The sequence below is a fragment of the Medicago sativa genome, chromosome 2, assembly GCF_051527215.1.
Source record: "Medicago sativa cultivar Bolivia chromosome 2, Bolivia_mono, whole genome shotgun sequence".
Taxonomy (NCBI): Eukaryota; Viridiplantae; Streptophyta; class Magnoliopsida; order Fabales; family Fabaceae; genus Medicago; species Medicago sativa.
Window position 1 is genome coordinate 26,007,685 of NC_140750.1, and position 21,065 is coordinate 26,028,749.

The 21,065-nt window shown below is 33.6% G+C and overlaps 1 protein-coding gene and 1 long non-coding RNA gene across 2 annotated transcripts; both read left to right on the forward strand.

Moving 5' to 3' along the window:
- Positions 1 to 11,734: 11,734 nt before the first annotated feature.
- LOC146945817 (putative disease resistance RPP13-like protein 1) lies at positions 11,735 to 18,491 on the forward strand. Its single transcript, XM_085744103.1, has 4 exons — positions 11,735 to 12,038; positions 13,619 to 17,310; positions 17,873 to 18,027; positions 18,167 to 18,491. Exons 1-2 carry the CDS (start codon positions 12,003 to 12,005, stop codon positions 17,264 to 17,266), a joined length of 3,684 nt encoding a protein of 1,227 aa, XP_085600229.1. The 5' UTR covers positions 11,735 to 12,002; the 3' UTR covers positions 17,267 to 17,310; positions 17,873 to 18,027; positions 18,167 to 18,491.
- LOC146945818 (uncharacterized) lies at positions 12,069 to 12,418 on the forward strand. Its single transcript, XR_015026511.1, has 2 exons — positions 12,069 to 12,248; positions 12,283 to 12,418. It is a non-coding gene; the product is annotated as an uncharacterized LOC146945818 (long non-coding RNA).
- Positions 18,492 to 21,065: the final 2,574 nt, after the last annotated feature.

The following is a 21,065-nucleotide window of genomic DNA, read 5'->3' on the forward strand; positions in this document are numbered from 1 at the left end:
GAATTTCTACGCGCGCGCTTTATTTTTAAATGCTATTTTGAAAAACGTTATTTAAACTTAAGGGTATTCTAAATGAAGAATTGGAGGGAGAAGAATGTGTTTGGATTTTTATCTTAGTTGAATTGAAGGAATTTTGTTCCTTGCCTACGTACCCATTTAAGGGATCAAATCCACCGTAGTTCTCTCTCAAAAATGTTTTTGTTTTTGTTGGTTGATTTTAAGTTTGAAAATGGAGTTTGAAGAATAGAAAGAGGCCTCAAGGGCATGAGATTTAAGAAAAAGGTGGGGTTTGGTTAGTTATTTGCAAAATATGGTCTAAGTATGATTATTTCCATTGAAGTTTGATTAAGAAAAAGAAAGGGAAAATTCAATGGGATTTTGATCCCAAGGTTTGTTTTGAAAATGGTTTGAATGGAGTTTGTTCACATTTTTTGGAAATTGATTTTTCTAAGTTTAAAGCCTAAACATACATCTAAACATGCAATCCTAAACATACATCTAAACATGCATATTCTAGCTATATACATTATTAGAGTCCATTGTCCTTATTACATCATACCCTAGATATAATCTTTGGCCTCTTTGCCAAGAAATTGAAATTGCATAAAAGTACAATACAAAAACTCCTAAGTATTTACATTCTAATTTTTGCATGAAATTGAAACTTAAAGTGTAAGAAATTGGATGGAGAGGAAGATGAAGTGGGAATGCTTATGAAAGATATGGGACATGAAATGAAATGATTAGTAATACATGACAATATCAAAGGAAATAAAGCAAGAGAAACACTAGAACATAAAGGATAGAAAACAAACCAAAATAAAGGCAAAATGGGTGCAAATATGACTTAAAATTTGTTCATAGAATGCAAGAACCAAGTGACCTATAATTCTCACATCCCACTACATCTTTAAAGGTTTAGAATCAAATCTTGGAATGGGAATTAAGGCAACATGATTTACTTGGCATTTTAAAACAAACTTTAAACATATTTGCATTATTTAACTACACAACTAACTTATAAGCTAAGTAACTACTCAAGACTCATACTCATGCATTAATATCAAATACAAACAGTGGCTAAACTCTATGGGATCAAGTGGTATGGGTCACCAATATTCACCAAGCAATTGGGATTAAAATCAAACAAATTTTCCTTTATTTTTAGCACAAAATATCACAAAATAGTAGGAAAATTATGTTCACCAATTTTTATCATGTAAAATTAACACTAAAAGATCCCAAAATTATCAAGAAACACTCATGAATTTATTTGGAATTTTTTTTAGAATTTTTGATCACAAGAACATGTAAAATTTCACAAGATTTAACAAATGTAATAATCAATTGAAAAAAAAATGCTACATATTTTTCTATCCAAATTCAACACATAACAGCATCACAAGAAGGTCAAGAAACTAGTTAAAAACACATGAAAAATTAATTGGAATTTTTAACAAAATTTTTGAGCATGAAGGTGTGCAAATAGCAAGGAACAATGACAAAAATAGCAAAGAACAAGGAAAACACGCAGGAAAACTAAGCCCAAACCCAAGCCCAAGGAAGGAATGGATCCTGGATCCTTCAGGACACACAGAAGGCCGTTGGATTGATCCAACTGGATCAAACCTCAGATCTGACGGCCAGGGCGTAAAACCAGCGAACCAAGACTGAACCAGACCGGTTCAGTCCCTTATATAAAGGCTAGTGGACCGGTCCAACTCATTTTTGCTATTCGTTTCTCTCTCTTCTCTCAGACTTCTCTTCCTTCTCTCTAGGTTTCCGTCGTCTTCTCCGGCGGGTTTCACCGCCGCCGGAGACCTAACCACCACTCAAACTCACCAAAACCCTTCGATCTAAAGCTTTTCACCGTTTATTTTTTATCCTAAGCATGAATCCAACACTAGAAATTTCAAACGAAGCCTAGATCTATGTGGATCGGAACCTATTTCTTACGGCTTTCAGTTTTTGAATCTTTTTCGCAACTTCTTCGAATGAAACCCTAACTTGACCTATTTTCTATGCTGATAATGGATTTATGCTTTAATTCGAAGAATAAACGGTGAATCTTCATGATTTTCGAAATTAGGGTTTCGTTTCAATTTTTTCGAATCTTTTCGAACTTCCACTTCAATTCACCGTTTAATCTTTCACTTGTAACCTTTGATGATGATTACGAACGAAAACGAGAAGGTTTACATGAGTTTACCTGGACTTGTTTGGAGATTCGAACAAAGAAGGTCCTGCGTTTGTTCTTGATTGTTCTGGTAAGTTCTACGAAGAGACTGAAAATAAATCAGCTCCTCTTGCTTTCTCTTTCACTGATTCAGAACAAGCTTCGATTATCTCTTCTTCTCTTCTTCAAACTTCTTCCTGTGATCACGTTCTTACGCTCGAATTGCAGGAAGAGGATTTCTGGTTCAATGATGAAGATTACGCAAGTAATCTCTGAGAACCTAATTGAATTCGAACATTTTTGCTGAATTGAGCGTATTGTGACTTCGATCTTTGTAACTTTCGTTGATTTTTGAGTGTTTCTGTGATGAATTTGGTGTAATTGTGCGTGTTTATGATGAATTGGAAACGGTTACGGTGGTTTCAGTGGCGGAGAGAGTTTGTTAGAACTCTGGTATGGTGGCGCGTGAAAGAAGAACGGTGACTGTGTTTTTTTGGTGAGTTGGCTTTTCTGGAATGGTGATTATTCTGACTTTGACCTGAAATGGCACTGTTTTATAGGTGCCAAGTGTCCCTCTTGCCCAATGAAATGCTGACACGTGCCCTGGACCAAGTTTGGACTAAAAATGGACTATGGACTATTCTGCAATTTGTAGAAGTTAAAGGACTGGACTGTTATGCAATTTTTAAGACTTAAGAAAAAAATTGAAACAAAAAAAGGACTAATATGCAAAAATATGAAACTAAAAGGCCTAAAAAAGAAAATTAAAAAAACTTGAATGTAATTTTGGAGACTTTGGACTTAAAAAAAAACTAAAAAAATAAAATTGGAATAAAAAATGGTAATTTGACTAAAAGTAAAGCGAAACGATTAAAATTTGACAAAACGGACTAAAACGAACCAATGGCCTAAATGAGGTACTTTAAAGTAACCTCTCTCTGCCGAAATTTCGTGTGAAATGACCAAAATGTCCCTAAGGCTAAAACGACTGAAAATGACTCAGATGCAAATTTGAAATGGATTTTTAACAAGAAACATAGGGCAAGAACTCATTCAAACAAATTAAAAGACTCAGAGACAACTTCTAGAACTTAAACAGAACTTTGACACATGAAAAGACTAAAATGCCCCTAGGGGCAAAACTGGCATAAAAATGACTTCACATGCAAATTTTGAAATGGATTTTGACATAGAATGAAACAGAGACTTATTCAAACCAAATGAAAAAAACTCAAACAAATTTTCAAAAGACTGAAAGAAATTTTGACATAGGAAATGACTAAAATGCCCTTTTTATGTGAATTTTGCAAATAACATTGAAATAAAATGCAGAGAAAGATGTAAGTGATTAGAGACAGTTCAAATAGCTTGTTATGCAAGAAAAGAAGAATTGGATTAGTATTTTTAGGTCCAAAATTAGGGTATAACAGAAGGGGGGGTTGAATTGTGTTAGATTTTTCTTCTATTTCTCCTACTGAAGTCACTGGTCAGAAACATATAGAGTTCAACTTCTAAAGTGATGTTCAAATTCTAAATGCAGCGGATAAAAACAGAGAGAGAGAGAGAGGGAGAGAGAGAGAGAGAAGACACAAAGCGATTATACAGGTTCCTTCCACAAACCGGAAGTAGTCCTGTCCCCCTTGCACTTCCAAGGATAGTTCACTAAAAAGTAATATCTGATTACAACTGCTCACTGCTAAAACTAGCAAGAGACTTCAAACTTACTCAAGCACAACTGCAAGAGATTTCCTATGCTCCTGAACACAGTCAAGAGACTTCATATGCTCAAGCACACAAGCAAGAGACTTTTATTCAAACAGAATTAAAAAGAAATTTTGTTTGAGGTTTGAACACTTGATATACAATCAGTGGTGTTCACAATACAAATCAGATACAGACTCTTAGGACTCTAGAATTTCTAAGATATGAAAGTTGTTAAGAAATTCTAAGTGAACTTTTGATGCAGAACAATTTCAGCAGAGTTTTGGCACTTGTAAATTGTTGTAGAGTCTTTACTATTCTTTAAGTCTTCACTCCTTTATATAGAGGTGTGAAAGAGACGTTGTGAAATTGCCAGCACATCAAAAAGAGTCGTTTAAAGCTCGATCAAATGACCAATGATCTTTTGCCTGATATGGTTATTGTCCTATGAAGGATCAATTTCAAATCTATTCCAAATCTGGAGGAACACTGGTGCAGGCATAGCTGTTGTTTTTGTCTTGTTGCAGAGACAAAACATAGTAGTGGCGGTAGTGGTTGTACAATTCGTACAATTGTCCTTTTTCAATGCTCTTCAAGGAACCAGCATCCAATGCCTTCAAATCCTTTTGAATTAGTCGTTGCTTCACTCTTTAGGTCCTCTGCAATACTAAGCATGATTAAATCTTTTGAACAACATTTGAAGCTTTAATTTTTCTAAGCTTCTGATGATCTTCAGCTCCTGATGATCTTCAGAGCTTCTGAGGAAAATGTGCTTCTGGTGAACTTGCTTCTGAGAAGGTGCTTCTGATGACTTCATCACTTCAGGATCACTTGTCTTCAGAACCTCTTTTCTTCATATGCTTCAAGCTTCCTTCTTGTTGATTTCATTGCTCTTTTTTGTTCTTCCAGAACCTAATAAAGATACCAATTTTTTTGTCTATGGTCATGTACACTTGAACAAATATTAGCATATCTAATTGACAATTTTTTAATGCCTTGTCAACATCTAAACTCTGAAGGGTAATGTTAAACACATTTTGTTCCAACAGGATTTGCTTGAATTCACAACAATGGTGATAATGTCTGCAAACTATTATTGATCTCTTTTTTAGTTCAAAGGCTATAGACCTCTTTTTTCTTAACTCTCTCTTTCTCTAGAGAAGAGAGACATGAAAATCTAGAATTGTATAAGATATATAAGGAAAGAATAACAAAAAGTTGTTTCAACAATGATTCAAAATCATATTTTCTCAAATGATTTATCATTAACTAGAATTCATTAACCATTTAAGCTTATACAATTAGTTCAAGGTTGTGAACCTTAATTTAAGTAACCAAAATAACTAACATTTTAAATAATCAAGAATTGTTTATTTCTGTATTTTCTATAAGCAAACATTTCTCAATATGAGATATTGAGAGTACATGAGTTTTTCATTTTTAGAGAATGTGGTACATCAAAAAGTTACATCATATGTCAATAATTAATTAACATGATCATAACTATATCAAGGATTAATGTTACATCTAAAACTAAAAGTAATGTTTTCCTACTTTCATAAATATGAATCACCCTAAGTTTAATGTTTATTTATAGAATGATATGAATTTAGACTCAAACTAACACCCATAAACTTAGATTTGTGGAGAAAGTATCGGTGACAATCAATAACTAAAAGATTTAAAGTAACATCAATAATAAATCTAACAATAATGTAAAGAAAAATTATATCAAACCAAAGAACAAGATATAGAGAGTAGAGAGAAGAGAAAAAATACAACAATATTTGTTTATACAACAATATTTGTTTATTCAGTTTGGCTCAACAATGACCTATATGTAGAGAAGACAGCATCTCTCTAATCTACTATCAAAGAAATACAAAAAGTTACACTAAATTAGCTTCAAAAACCTCTCCTAAATGGTTTTACTCTCTTATGTGACAAAGAGACTCAATGGTTTTTCTATACAAGGGGTTTATAAATTGTTTCCAATTATAAAAGGAACCAACTACTCCCTCCGTCCCGGTTTAATTGACCTACTTTGGTTTTTCACACAGATTAAGAAAAGTGTATAAATAAAGAAAAAAGTAGAATATATTGTATTGGGAATGATAAAAGTAGTATTATTTAGTGTTATATTGTATTGGGAATGATAAAAGTTGTATTGAAAATTGAAATGAGTCGGTTATTTTGGGACACTTTTTTTTAGAAAATAGGTCAGACGGAGGGAGTATTTCTTAAGAGAAATCATCATCATAGGAAAGCTCTTCAATTGAAATTGAAACAACATATGTATTTTCTTGTCAGTATATGTCGCAACATTATTTTTTATAAATATAGTATAGTATAGAATCATTGTATTTTATGCGATATGGAATTAGGCTACGTATGCAGTTTACAAATCACTACTCATGTGAACTGCGTCGACGCTGACACAGCTGATGTGGACCTTGTGAGAAATCATCCATTTGTTGTCTCTCTCTTATTTTTTGAAAGGGCATTTGCTGTCTAGTAAAGTCCAAAATCATGGTACTTTTCAAAATTGGTAATAGGGTCGTGCACTTTTAGTTTAGCTATATGATAGTCCGGGTTGTACAGATATGTATTTAACGGCCATTTTAGTCTCTTGATATGCACTATTAGAATGATCTCTGACTCAAGCTAAAATATAAAATAGGTTTTTTATGAGCATCTTGTAAATCACTTTAGTATTTGACGTTAAAATTAATCATTAAAAGTTGAGTTGGCTATTGTTTTGGTTGAGAAGGATGTATGACATCGACATGGCTCTGAAAACTAACATGACATTAATCAAACCGAAAATATACTTTAGATCCCTAAACTTTTAAAATCTCAATTCATCTCTCCCTTGTTAAATTCCAAATCTCTAATCATACCAATTCATCCCTCATTCTATCCGATCTTCTAATACCAAATTCAAATGACACAATGATGTTAAAAACAAACTACATTAGCTACACAACCTCCATTATTTAAGAGGACTTGTTACCCCATTTAATATATATTAAAATTATCTAGTAATTGCGGTTGAGTCGGTTGAATTGAATCTCAAAGGTTTAACTTTTTAGTTCAAACAATCACTCACTCTAGGGTTTAACTTTTCACTTCGAACTCCGGAATAAGTCAGAATTGAATCTCAAAATTTTGCAAAAAAAGAAAACGCTGCAAACTGAATTCTACGCCCTTGAACAAATCTAACTATCTTAGATGTAGATATGTGTAACACTGATAATCATGCAAAGCAAAGCTGTAGCGTGTAGAGTTGATAATCATTAAAATGGATAGAGGTAGATTCACACATAGTGTACAAAATTCTCAAATTCAAACAGAAACGTTGCAGAATATGTGGATAGAGGTAGATTCACACGATGAAGTTTGTTGCTTCTGGTGTTTTGTCATTAGAATTATCTTTAAGGTGTGTTCCTTTAGGATTTAAGGACTTAAAGTGAGATTTCGGTTTGGTTTATGTCACTTTAGTCCCTAGAATTAGGGATGGGAATAGGCCAGACCGGCCTACAGGGGCCTACGGCCTAGCGCACGACAGGTCATGCCAGACTTTTTACTTAAACAGAGAAGGCATAGACTTTTTTAGAAGTTTATTTAGCTTAAAAGGCTAGGCCACATGCCATTCAAAAAGCTTCTTAGGCCTAATAGGCCGGTCTATTTAAGTAAATATGAATACTAATATTTATTATTATATTATATTTTGTACTTTGAATTAAAATAAAAATTTGTTAACTTTTTCAATAATTTAAGCTTATTAGTATACATTAATTTTTTGCATATTTAAATGTATTATTATAAACTAGAATTGAAATATGATACAATATATAGTCAAATTCCCTAAAAACTCATCTCAATTATCAAAAGAGAGTTTAATCTAATTGATATATTAGTTCGCTAGTCTATTTAAACTTAGATCACATTGCTTATTTAAAGATGTTCATATGAAATAGGCTTTTAAACAAGCTAGTAGGCCGTATCAAGCTTTCAGAAGGCCAGACTCAGGCCTAAAAAGTAAGCTTATGACAGGCCACATGCCAGACTTAGGCCTTAAAAAAAATTGGTAGGTCAGGCTCAGGCCTTGTAAAGCCTAGCTCGGCCTAGCCTATTCTCATCCTTACCTAGAACCAACTCATACATTCTTTGTTAGTCTAGACAATTGTTAACTCGTCTTTTAACGGCCAATTTTAACGTCAAGACCAAAATGAACCACGGAGGTACACATCCAAGGGACTAAAATAGCTATTTTTCCTTAATGGTTTTCTAAAACTAAATACTTTTTACTCATTATAAAAAAATAAAAATAAAAACTATAGCGAAAATGTATAAGAGATATTCATGTGATAAATGTCACATGTTTTGATGATTACGGACTCAAACGGGAAAATTATAAGTAAAAAGAACTCGATGAGGATTGAAAGAGGATCAATTGAAGCAAGAAGACTAAGAGTGTGTATAGATGAGATAATTATTGAGGGTAATGAAATTTTTTAAGGGTGATTCAAATTAGTCTATGTAAATTTTACTATTTGGATGAAAATTTAGAGACTTTTCACAATGCAGAGATTTCGCAAAGTATTTTGGCAAAACTAAATTTGGAGAATTTTAAATACTATCTAAAAACAAATAATTTGAAATTTCCTTCTTACTATACAATGTGAATCTCAAATTGATCATTATAATTATTTTAAATTATGTAATGATGCATATATGTTTATAAAATTTACACATTGGCCCCAATTTAATTTTTAAACTTGTCCTATAATTTTCAAATCATTGCAAATTAGTTCCTATAAATATTCACGGAAGGAAAATTGGTCCCAAAATTTTTAAAATTTTGCAACTTGGTCATTATTATTCATATTTTGAAATTTATACCACAACATTTTAAAATGGCAAGTTGCTTTCATATCTTTGAAAATTCTAATTTTTTACCACTTTTCGTTATATTTATTCTTCTATCCCAATAGAATTTAAAATTATAAAAATAATCAAACAAAGTTCAAGAATAAAAAATTGTATTAACCTATCCAAACAAAAAATAATAGAAATTAACGGAATTCAATTGAGGCATTTCAATTATCAAGAATTTTAATTTTTCCAACACATTCAATTGCATCATTCAAACACACTCTAAGAAAATAAAGAGGATGGAAGCAAAATGCTGAAAGAACATGATAGGGGCATGATGAAGATAAAGGGATTGGATGTTGAATAATATATGGAAATTGTGATATTGCGTTGAAGGAAACTAATGCATAGACGAGTTCCACATATTTGTGCGCAGATTAAGGATAAATGTCAAAGATAGGAATGGCGACGATGGGAGTGGAGTTTGAAGATCAAGATCACATTGAAATTGAAAAATAAGTAGAGAAAGTATAGCCTTGATACAACTTCATTCTACTCCATGTTAGAATGCATTTGGCCCTTGGTTTTATTTTATGCAATTAGACTTTACGATAGTTTTGATTGGATGACAAAACTTCTCAATAGAGTTTGTGTATCTAAGTAGCTCATGTCATCTTATCTTCATGATCTTATCTAGGTTGTATTGTTTTAAACCGTGCATTCGTACACTAAGTGTTGGTTTTTTAAATTTGCATGTTTTCACTAAGTGAATTGTGTCACTTTATAGAGTGAATTTCATGTATCCAGAAATAAAAAGGCAATTGTTTCACTTCTAAAAATGAATCAATTCACTAAGTTATTTTGACAACATATATTTTAACTTCATTTTATCATTTGTTTCAAAAATCTATATAAGTCAAACACTTCACCACTTCTAAAAAAAACATGAATTTTCACAATCTCTTCTCTGAAACTCATTCTTCTACCTTTTAATCTTTAAAAACCCTTAGTCATTGTTGGAACACTAGTTAAGTCTAGTGAAAAATTGGATAGAAAAACACAAACTAAGAACTAGTGTGTGTGACTTAAAAATGTCCCACATTGGTGAGCCACACCAACTAGCAAGTGTTTATATAAGGGTGAGGTGACCTCCAAGGGTGTGCCATTGGGGTACCCACTTTTGTGAACGGGTGAGCGCTTAGAAAAATATATATATCACGCGTGACGCCGCCGTCCACGCGTGACGCCGCCGTCCGACCGCGTCAGGCCGGGCTCGGGCTTAGGTCAAAAGATATATATATTTTGTCACTTGAAAATGATAAATTAATTAATTAATTAATTTAATCATTATCCATCATTATCCGAAAGCTTCACACGCGTAACAAATAAATTCGTTACGATCCAAAACTCGTATCCGGATAAATCCAACAGAAAATAAAACGCGTTTAGCTTAAGGATTAAGCACTTAATCCTTAAGTTACTCGTTTTTTTGTTACGAACTATGCCTATAAAAGGAGAGCTCGCCCCACTCATTCTTTACACCGAAATTCACAGTTGATGATCCATGTACTTTTCCTCTCTTCTCCCTCCTTCGACTTGTGTTGACGAGTCCTTCATCTGCTTCTACTCCTTTCTGTCCCTTCGGTTTCGATAAAGAGTGGTCTACGTACCATATTGAGTGGTTTTAATCGAACGATTAGGCCATATTTTGAGGTGTATATTCTCGAACAATTACATATTGTGCAGTACGTAATTGAACAGTGATCTGGGCTGTTTTATCCTGGAGGCGGCGCGGTTGTTAGTCTACCTTACACAAACTTGGGTAGTGTCGCGAAACGTCTTAAAGAGAGCGACCTGGTCGTGACTCAACCCGGTAATCTCTTCGGTAGTAGTTTCTGATTTTTAAATACGAAAATAACAGTCATTGATTGTGAAGTTGAGAACTTGCGAGTTACTTAGAAAGGGATTCTTTGTACGTTGGATTTTGAAATTCTAATGTTTTGAAGTTAGGGAAATTGAAACTTGAAGCAAAGAAAGAGTACAATATTTCACCTCCCTTCGATAGTTGGGGTTTTTTCTTCATCCAACATCTCAAAATCAATTGACGACTTATAAACAATCAAAGGAGAATCAAAGGTTTGTTGGAACAAGAAGGGTCTTTTACAATTCCTCTAAGGTTTTGATGATAAGAAAGTATTGAAGAACAATTAGATATATTAATATTTGTTCAAGTGCATACAACTTTTGCTAAATTTTGTTGAAATAATTTTTTTTATTGGACAAATACTTTTTTAAAAGAGTTGTGTTATTTAAACATCTATTTATTGGACAACCAAAATTTTACAAATAAAATGAGGAATTGACACAAAAACCGAAGTAATAGTAAGGGAAAGTAAAAACATGATCTGAATAAAAGAGAGAAAATTATCACAAATAAAAAATGGTTATTCAAATATTATTTCTCTTTTTAAAATAACGTATAATAAAATACGAAGAGAGAAAGGGTTTATTTATGACTTATTAAGTTAACAACATCAAGGAAAATTGGGTTGCATTATAATTATTTTAAGGTTATTTTAATATCATAATGCTACCTTTTAAGCTAATTGAATTGACACGTTAGTGTTGCCTTAAAACCATAGAACAAGCTAATTGAATTGAAAAAATTGGTGCCATTCACGAGTTTGCAACTAGCACATGATGTATTATTATATTTTCTTAACTAGTGTCTCGGGGGCACCGGTTAACATTTTCTTATTTGGGTCTTGTTAACTAGTGTCCCCGGGACACTAGTTAATGAAGCAAAACAAAAAATATTTGCATTGAAAACATCATCTTTTACACTTTTTAAACTTTGACCACACAAGTTCTAAGATACTCATACTATATTTGGTTTCCTTAATTAGTGCCCTAGGGCACGGGTTAACATTTTCTTATTTCTAAATATAGAACTAATACAAGACTTTATCAAAAATAAATCTGTTATTGCATGAGAAAGTGACACCTGGAAAACTTTCTTTCCATAGGTATAGTCTTCAAATTAGTTATAGTTATAGATCTAGGCTAGATAGAATAAAATTCTCTCACCTATTTTTGTGTCTTGGATTGATTGATTGAATGCAAGAAAAGCCATGAAAACTTTCTTTCCATATTCACATTTCCTTTGTCAATATTTGTTTAGGCCAGGAGCATGATATTAACCAAGTGGCATTTCAACATTATTATCCAAGTCTAACCACCTGAAGATATGAAAGAGTCCAGAAGATGCTTGGAAGGTTTTAAGGTATTATTGTTTACTATGCTAGCTAGAATATTTCTTTTCTTAATTGTGGTCAATTCTATCGTACACAAGTGAGACATGTTTTTTTTTTTTTTTTTGGAAATTGCTTCTATTGAATGTAGATTTTGACCCCAGAGCCTTAAGCAATTAGATTATCCTCACTATCAAGGCATTGAGCAAATAAAAAGCACCATACCAACCAAATGTATGTAGGTTTCTTAAAAAAAAAAAAAACAAATGTATGTAGGTAGCTATCCTTCATCAAAATTTTCCTTGGTTGTACCGAGGCGAAAATTGATGCTAAATGAATTAATTTTATAGAATTGGTGTTTTTTTAAAGGGTAAAATATGCTTTTCGTCCCTGTAATTATAGGCCATTTGAATTTTCGTCCCTGAGCTTACTAATCCTCCCATTTTGTCCCTGTAAAAGTTAATCACTTGAAATTTCGTCCCTCGCCCCTTTTAATCACTGGCACATCAGCAAATTACCAAAATGGCATGGGAAATGACGAAAATACCCCTGACTTATTTTTTTTTCCTTAAAAAAAATTTCAAAATTTTGAAAATTCTTTTTTTAAATTAAAAAAATCTGAAAAAATAATTAAAAATCATAAAAAATTTCGGAAAAAAAATGTTAAAATTAAAACTGAAAAAACTGAAATTTTTCGGAGAAAAAATCGTAAAAAAAAATTCGGGAAAAAACTGGGAAAATTTTTTTTGTGAAAATTCTTTTTTTAAATTAAAAAATCTGAAAAAGTAATTAAAAATCATAAAAAATTTCGGAAAAAACATGTTAAAATTAAAACTGAAAAAACTGAAATTTTTCGGAGAAAAAATCGTAAAAAAAAATTCGGGAAAAAGCTGGGAAAAAAAATTTTGAAGGAAAAAAAACAAAAAAAAATAAACCAGGGGTATTTTCGTCATTCCCATGCCATTTTGGTAATTTGCTGACGTGGCAGTGATTAAAAGGGGCGAGAGACGAAATTTCAAGTGATTAACTTTTACAGGGACAAAATGGGAGGATTAGTAAGCTCAGGGACGAAAATTCAAATGACCTATAATTACAGGGACGAAAAGCATATTTTACCCTTTTTTAAATTATTTATATCAAACATGTTGTGTAGTGGTTAAGATTAAAATTGGTTTTCACTACCAAAAAGATTAAAATTGGTTTTAAAAACAACGTGTAAATACTAAAAAGGGTCTTAACTTATACCTGCTCCATTTTGGATTTCACTCTGGTGATTTTAAAGTTCAGTGACTTTGATGATTTTAGCGTATTTAGAGAATGAATGAATATTTAAATTTAACTATTTAAATAATAAAGAATGATTGATTAAGAGAGATATATGAACAAATACATCAAACCTAAAGTCATCCAAGTAAAATTCCTCCATTTTACTCAACTGATATCTTATCTTACCATATTCGCATCATTTCTCCATCAGTGTTTGTGTTTTGCTCTTGCATTTGAAACCCTAACGTTTCTTTGAGTTTCTTGCTGATTCCTCTTTTGCTATGGCTCTCGAAACTGTTGGTGGTGCTATTGCATTTCTCTTTTTAAGGCATTGTTTGATAAACAGGCTTCTGCTGAAACTATCGACGAGAATCTGTATAGTAGGTTGATAACGGCTTTGTTTTCCATCAATGCTGTTGCTGATGATGCTGAGCAAAAGCAGATCAATAACTTTCATGTGAAACAATGGCTTCTTTGGGTTAAAGATGGTGTTCTTGATGCTCAGGATCTCGTGGAAGAAATTCACATTCAAGTTTCCAAGTCCAAACAGGAAGCAGTTGAATCTCGGACAAGCTCTACTAGAACCAACCAGCTATTGGATATGTTCAATGTCTCTCCTAGTTCAATTGACAAGAATATAGTATCTAGGTTGAAAGAGATAGTTCCAAAACTTGAATCGCTTGTGAATCTGAAAGATGTACTTCTTCTGAATGTTAATCATGGTTTTAATGCTGGGTCACGGATGTTGATTTTACCAAGTTTTCCTTCTATGGAGTCTTCTATGTATGGGAGAAATGATGATCAAACAACTCTCTCTAATTGGCTCAAATCGCAGGATAAGGAGCTCTCTGTTATTTCAATGGTAGGTATGGGTGGGATAGGGAAGACCACCCTTGCCCAACATTTATACATTGATCCTATGATAGTGGAAAGGTTCGATGTCAGAGCATGGGTGCATGTGTCTGAGGATTTTGATGTTTGTAGAATTACAAGGGTGATTCTGCAATCAATTACTGGTTCAGTCATTGAAACTACTACAGATCAGATTGTTCTTCAAGAAAAGTTGAAGGAACAACTCACCGGGAAGAAATTCTTCGTTGTTTTGGATAATGTTTGGATTGAAGACGAAGAGACATGGGGACATTTTGAGACTCCGTTTAGTTATGGGGCACAAGGAAGTAAAATCCTTGTCACTACGCGCAGTGGAGAAGTCGCGTCGGTCATGGCATCAGATCAAATCCATCAATTACATCAACTGGATGAAGAAGACTCCTGGACATTGTTTGCAAAAAATGCATTTGAAGGCTTTGATGATTCTCAAATAACTACTTGGCATGAGGAGATTGGTAAGAAGGTGGCTGACAAATGCAAAGGATTACCTCTGGCCTTGATAGCCATCGGAAATCTCTTGTGCAGAAACTCATCATTGCTGCAATGGGAGAAGATATCGGAAAGCGATGCATGGGATTTAGCAGAAGGGACCAGAATTGTCCCTGCATTAATGGTAAGCTATCAAAACCTTCCCACTCACCTAAAGAAATGCTTTGAGTATTGTGCCTTGTTTCCGAAAGGTTATCTTTATGAGAAAGATCATTTATGTCTATTGTGGATGGCTGAAAATTTGATTCAATGCCCTCGACAACATAAGAAAAGTATGAAGGAAGTTGCTGAGTCTTACTTCAATGATTTGATTTTGAGATCATTTTTCCGGCCGTCAACAAAGTATAAAAATTATTTTGTCATGCACGACCTACTTCATGACTTGTCAAAATCTATATTTGGGGAATTTTGCTTCACATGGGAAGACAAAAAAGCAAAGAACATAACAAGCATTACTCGTCATTTTTCATTTTTATGTGATGAACTAGGATCTCCGAAAGGACTAGAGACCTTGTACAATGCGAAGAAGTTGCGCACACTCCTACCGTTGTCTATGACTTCTTATGAATATCGATGGTTGTTGTGCTTGAACTCTAACAAATTAGTGCTTTCAGAGTTCTTCTCCAAGTGCAAGAGGTTGCGTGTCTTATCTTTGTGTGGGTGTTTCGATATGATTGAGTTACCGGATACCATAAGCGATCTTAAACATCTACATCACCTCGACCTTTCTCGTACTAGAATAAGCAAACTTCCGGATACATTGTGCTCTCTTCATTACTTGCAAACATTGAAGGTTAGGGACTGTGAATTTCTTGAAGAGTTGCCTATGAATTTGCACAAACTCGTGAACTTGTGTTATCTCGATTTTAGTGGAACAAAGGTAACAAGGATGCCAAAGGAAATGGGAAAGCTGAAAAATCTTGAAGTACTGAGTTCTTTTTATATAGGTGAGGGAAAAGATTCCAATATACAACAGTTAGGAGATTTGAATTTACATGGAAATCTTTTAGTTGCAGACCTGGAAAATGTCATGAATCCGGAAAATGCAGTTGCAGCAAATTTAGAGAGTAAGATAGACCTTCTGAAACTAGAATTAAGATGGAATGCAACTCGCAACAGTTCACAAAAAGAAAGGGAGGTGCTCCAGAACCTAAAACCTTCTGAATATTTGAAGGAGCTCTCAATTGAGAAGTATTGTGGCACGTTATTCCCACATTGGTTTGGAGACAATTCACTGTTATGTTTGGTATCCTTAAAGTTAAGCAATTGTGAAAACTGTATTTTGCTTCCTTCACTTGGAGTTATGTCATCACTCAAGCACCTTCGGATTACCGGACTCTCTGGGATAGTGGTGATTGGTAGGGAGTTTTACAGGGATGGGAGAAGCTCTACTGTATCTATTCCATTTCCATCCTTGGAAACTTTAACTTTTAAGGATATGAATGGATGGGAAAAATGGGAATTTGACGTTGTTGAGGTTTTTTTTCCACGTCTAAAAAAGCTTTCTATAGTTCGATGTCCAAATCTAAAAGACAAATTACCAGAGATGCTTGAATGTTTAGTGAGTCTGAAAATTTGTGATTGCAAACAGCTCGTGACTTCTGTTCCATTCTCTCCATCAATCAGTGAACTACGTCTCACCAATTGTGGAAAATTGAAATTTAATTATCATTTATCCACTCTGAAATTTCTTGACATTCGTCAATGTTACATCGAAGGATCCTCCGTGGATTGGATCGGGAATACATCATCTGAATGTGGTACCAACATTAAATCGTTGAAAATTGAAGATTGCCCAACTATGCATATTCCCCTATGCGGTTGCTACAATTTCCTTGTAAAATTGGACATCACCAGTAGCTGCGACTCTCTAACAACATTCCCGCTGAATCTGTTCCCAAATCTTGATTTTCTCGACCTTTATAAGTGCAGTAGTTTTGAAATGATTTCACAGGAAAATGAGCATCTTAAACTCACATCTCTCTCAATTGGAGAGTGTCCTAAATTTGCGTCATTTCCAAAAGGAGGATTGTCTACACCCAAACTGCGACACTTTGATATTTCCAAATTGGAGAATTTAAAATCACTTCCTGAATGCATGCATGTCCTCCTTCCATCTATGTATAAGCTATCTATTGATGATTGTCCACAGTTGGAGTCGTTCTCCGATGGAGGTTTGCCATCAAGCCTAAGAAACCTATTTCTTGTGAAATGCTCAAAACTTCTTATCAACTCACTGAAATGGGCTTTGCCAACCAATACATCTCTCTCTAACATGTATATTCAAGAATTAGATGTGGAGTCTTTTCCTAATCAAGGGTTGCTTCCCCTCTCTCTTACTTATCTAAATATCCGTGGTTGTCGAAATCTCAAACAGCTTGACTACATGGGTCTTGAGAACCTTCTTTCTCTTAGAACATTGAGTCTAAATAATTGTCCCAACATCCAATGCTTGCCAAAGGAGGGTCTGCCTAAATCCATTTCAACTCTACAAATATTGGGAAATTGTTCACTGCTTAAACAACGATGCAAGAAACCAAATGGCGAAGATTACAGAAAGATTTCACAAATTGAATGTGTAATGATTGACAATTACACAAGCTCAGACGTTTAAAATAAGGCGTTTACCAACAATGTTAGTTCCCAACTTCAACTCAGGTACAAACTCTAGCAAATATATTGAGATAGTTACTTGTTTTCCTATGCTGAATATGTCACATAAGTCATGCATTTTTTTTTGTTTAATAAAGGTGTAGATACGCTGAAATCGATTTGTCACTGTGTTTGGATGAGCTTTGTCAAAAATGATTTTGAATGAACTTGATTTTATAAAATTGATTTTGTTAAAATTAAGTTTGAAGTGAAGTGATTCACGTATAGATATGGGTACACTAAAAACTGTTTGAGGTAAAATTTATATTAAAAAAATTGATCTAAAGCATAAGCTGCTTTTTACAACTTCTAATTAAGCAAAGGTTTGGAAACAAAAATCAACTTTACAAGACAGCAACCAAACAACTACCATATACAAAGTCAATTATGATAGTTTCTACCATGAAACCAAACCCACTAATTTCTTTGAAAAGCTGATAAGTTCCACTCTAGTTGTTCTTGAAGGACAGACATAGATTATATGGTGTTTTGATCAGAAACTCTTTGCATTTACCATGTCAAGGTTTTTTCGAAGTGTGATTCGCAAACATTTACCTATTTTATCCAGGTTGGCGCATCAAGTTTCCTTGACAAAAATAACTGACAATTGTACAATGAACAACCTGCCGCCTCGACTGGAGTTGATTTGATCACAGAAGGTGAACTTTGGGAGCAAATCAACGTAACTCGTGACACGCTGGATTATCAGTGGTACATGACAGAGTAAGAATCTTTCAACTTCTCAAACTTCCTAATGAAATCCTCAGCTTGAAACCTTTGATATTCATATTTTCACCCCCCTTTAATTTTATCATATCTAATTTTATTTTATTTTTTTCCAATTCCTCTATTATTATGGAAGCTCGTAGGAATTACCGATTAAAGAACATTGGCGAAGAAAGGGATACCAAAAAAAATTGTGGTGAAGTACTAAAGTCAAAAACATTAAGAAGAATAAGGTAGAAGTTCATTGCAGTTGTAATTCAAATTTACATGAAACTTCTCAAGGGGTCTCATTGGCTGCACAAGACATCAAATATTTTTTTCTAAATAGATAATTGATTTGTGGTTTTAAACATGTGAGTGTTTTCTTCGTAAAATATTTCACAGATTAATAACAATCCTTAATTTACAAGGAATTGATTGTGCCCTTGGAATCTTGTTTCAAGTATATTATTTTCCAACAATCTCGAGAGTTGAGCTCTTATTCTAATCATAGATTCATCCCATGCAAGATTAATATTTTCAAATATTGATTTAAGCTTGAATTTCACTTGTACAGCTAGTGATGGTATTGAGCTATCTGGATTCTAGAACTTAATTTCTTACATACTAAAAAAATATACTATATATAAAGATATCATTTGTCCAAACAGTTATGAGAAAATTCCAACTATGCATCCACTCTCAAGATTATGACTGCAGTGTATAGTTACCTGACTAATTGGTGATTATGCATGTTTTTTTTAAGAGATGGTTTATTATTTAATGTTGAATTTGAGGAATTTAATATTGCATAGTGCTATGTATTATTTGTACGTATTTCAGTAAACTGAAAAAACAACAATGACCAATGAACAATCGATACATGTATTAAAAAATCAAAATTGTACATTGACATGTGTCCTCATCGGTTAGTATTATTAACACTAGTATGGACACTCGTGTCAACGGGCTAGAATTTCGTCATGCTTAAAGGAGAGAATATTGTGATGTATCAAGTGTCAGTTAAATCTCATCATTGGATAAAATATTGGAGGTTGAATAACAAATAAGTGAAGAAAAAAAAACTTATATAATTAAGCCTTAAATTTTTTGATGAAGATGCGACATCATTCTCACTTGTGTGGTTGTTTTGTCTGCAATAAGTCGAATCACACAAGTGTTGGCTCCCCCGTATGTCCCAAATGGTGATATCATATACGCATCAACATTTTTGGAGAGCAAAAGTGTTTCGTGATGGTGGGTCAAGGACACGAAGAGTCTCGTACTAAATTGAGAGATGTTAATAAGTGTGGGTTAAAATAACACATTGAATGTATTAATAGATGTTGAACAACATATAAGTGAGATGACTCATAATGTCTTAAGATTTTGGATGACATTGTGATGTAAATCTCACTCGTGTGCTTGCTCTTTGTCTAATGTTATGATACAATCCAATAGAGGTTCCCACGAAAGTCCCAACATTATTATGATTTGTTTTGTTATTTTTTAGGTGTCATTTATTTAATTTTGTATCTTAAATTTTAGTTTTGGGATGTCATTTGATAGGCGTTTGGCAAGTGCACCAAATACTATCGAAGTGGTAAAATTATCGATCCCACGAGGACTGTTTTTAATCTCAATAATTCAATTATGTTGCACCTTAGGATGTGTAAAAGTTGTTTTGAGTTGCCACTAGGCAGTAGATTGGTTTGTTTGCATAAAAGTAATTGCTGAAAATAAAATTGGTTTTTAAGAATAAGAGAGAGATGAGTTTAGGTCTTTCGAATCATCGATGTTCCCCTAATTGTTATGCTGCACCTATTCTTATGAATGAGCTTCTAATCCCACGATAGTTAACAAAATAGTCCTAATCAATCCCTTGAGTTAGAACCCTCTTCTCAAACTACAGCCCTTAATCCCTTAGGTGGTCTAATAATCTTTGAAGGTTTAAGCACGTTAACCTAATATCACTAACAAACGATTATCTATTCCTAGACTAACCATGTTTATTAGAACAATTCAATGGGTCTAAGTCGAAAGCTATGGTCAGTAGTCATTCGTTCTCACAAAATCATGTTTATATTTGATCAGGATATAAAAAGCATTAAGAACAATTGAATTGAATAAAGACTAGAATATCATTCACAATAAATAGAGTTTCACAGCATAAGGTATCAATTAAGGTTACAACGAATCATCTCAGACCTAACCTCTAATGAATTTAGCTACTCATAATAGTGTTTACAAATAACATAATCATTAGAGGTAATAAAACATACACAAAGTGGTTGAAGGATGAAGAATTCGTCCTCCTAGGCTTCCTTGCAGTCACAAAATCGCACTTTGCTCTCTAGAATTCGTAACCCTTGTTTTTTATCATAACTCAAAAACAAAAAAATCATTTTCAAGTCAAACCAAAGCCTCTGGAAAGCTAACAAAATTATCTACAACTTTCATGTTTACACCGAAGGCCAATTCAAAACAGAAACAAGTGAAAACGACGCGGGAACGCGAAACAGGGGATGTTGCCACTGTGCAGCTCGCCACGGTGAGTAAATCTACTCGCGAGGCGAGTAAGCTCACAGGGAGCACCTCCTGCTCGCCTCCAACTCGCCCCCAGCTCGCGGTGGCGAGTTGGGACAGTCCTGTTACGGGAAAAACCCATTTTTTCACCCCAAAACCCCAATTTTGACTTCCCAAAGCTCAAATTTGATCACAAAGTTTGTTTAAACATTTCTAAACATGAAAAGACACTCAAAATCATGTAAAACTTACACCAAAACATCCTTCCAACAAAAATCATCATTTGACCCATTTCATAAAACTTCAAAAATAGCAACACAATCATCACAAGCTCAAAGATTATGATAACTCAAGGTTCCATTCATCAATAACAACACCTCACAACATCAACAACAACAACTAATCATGAATTCATCACAATTCATCAACAACAACATCTCATATCAACAATTTTTGGGTGAAACACAAAGCATACATATGTACATGATTTAAGCTTGCAATTTCATCATCAACAACTCAATTAACATTCA

Coding starts and splice junctions, on each gene's coding strand:
- LOC146945817 (XM_085744103.1), top strand. CDS start 12,003: ATGAAAGAGTCCAGAAGATGCTTGGAAGGTTTTAAG. Junction 12,039..13,618: donor GATGCTTGGAAGGTTTTAAG/GTATTATTGTTT, acceptor TTTGATAAACAG/GCTTCTGCTGAAACTATCGA.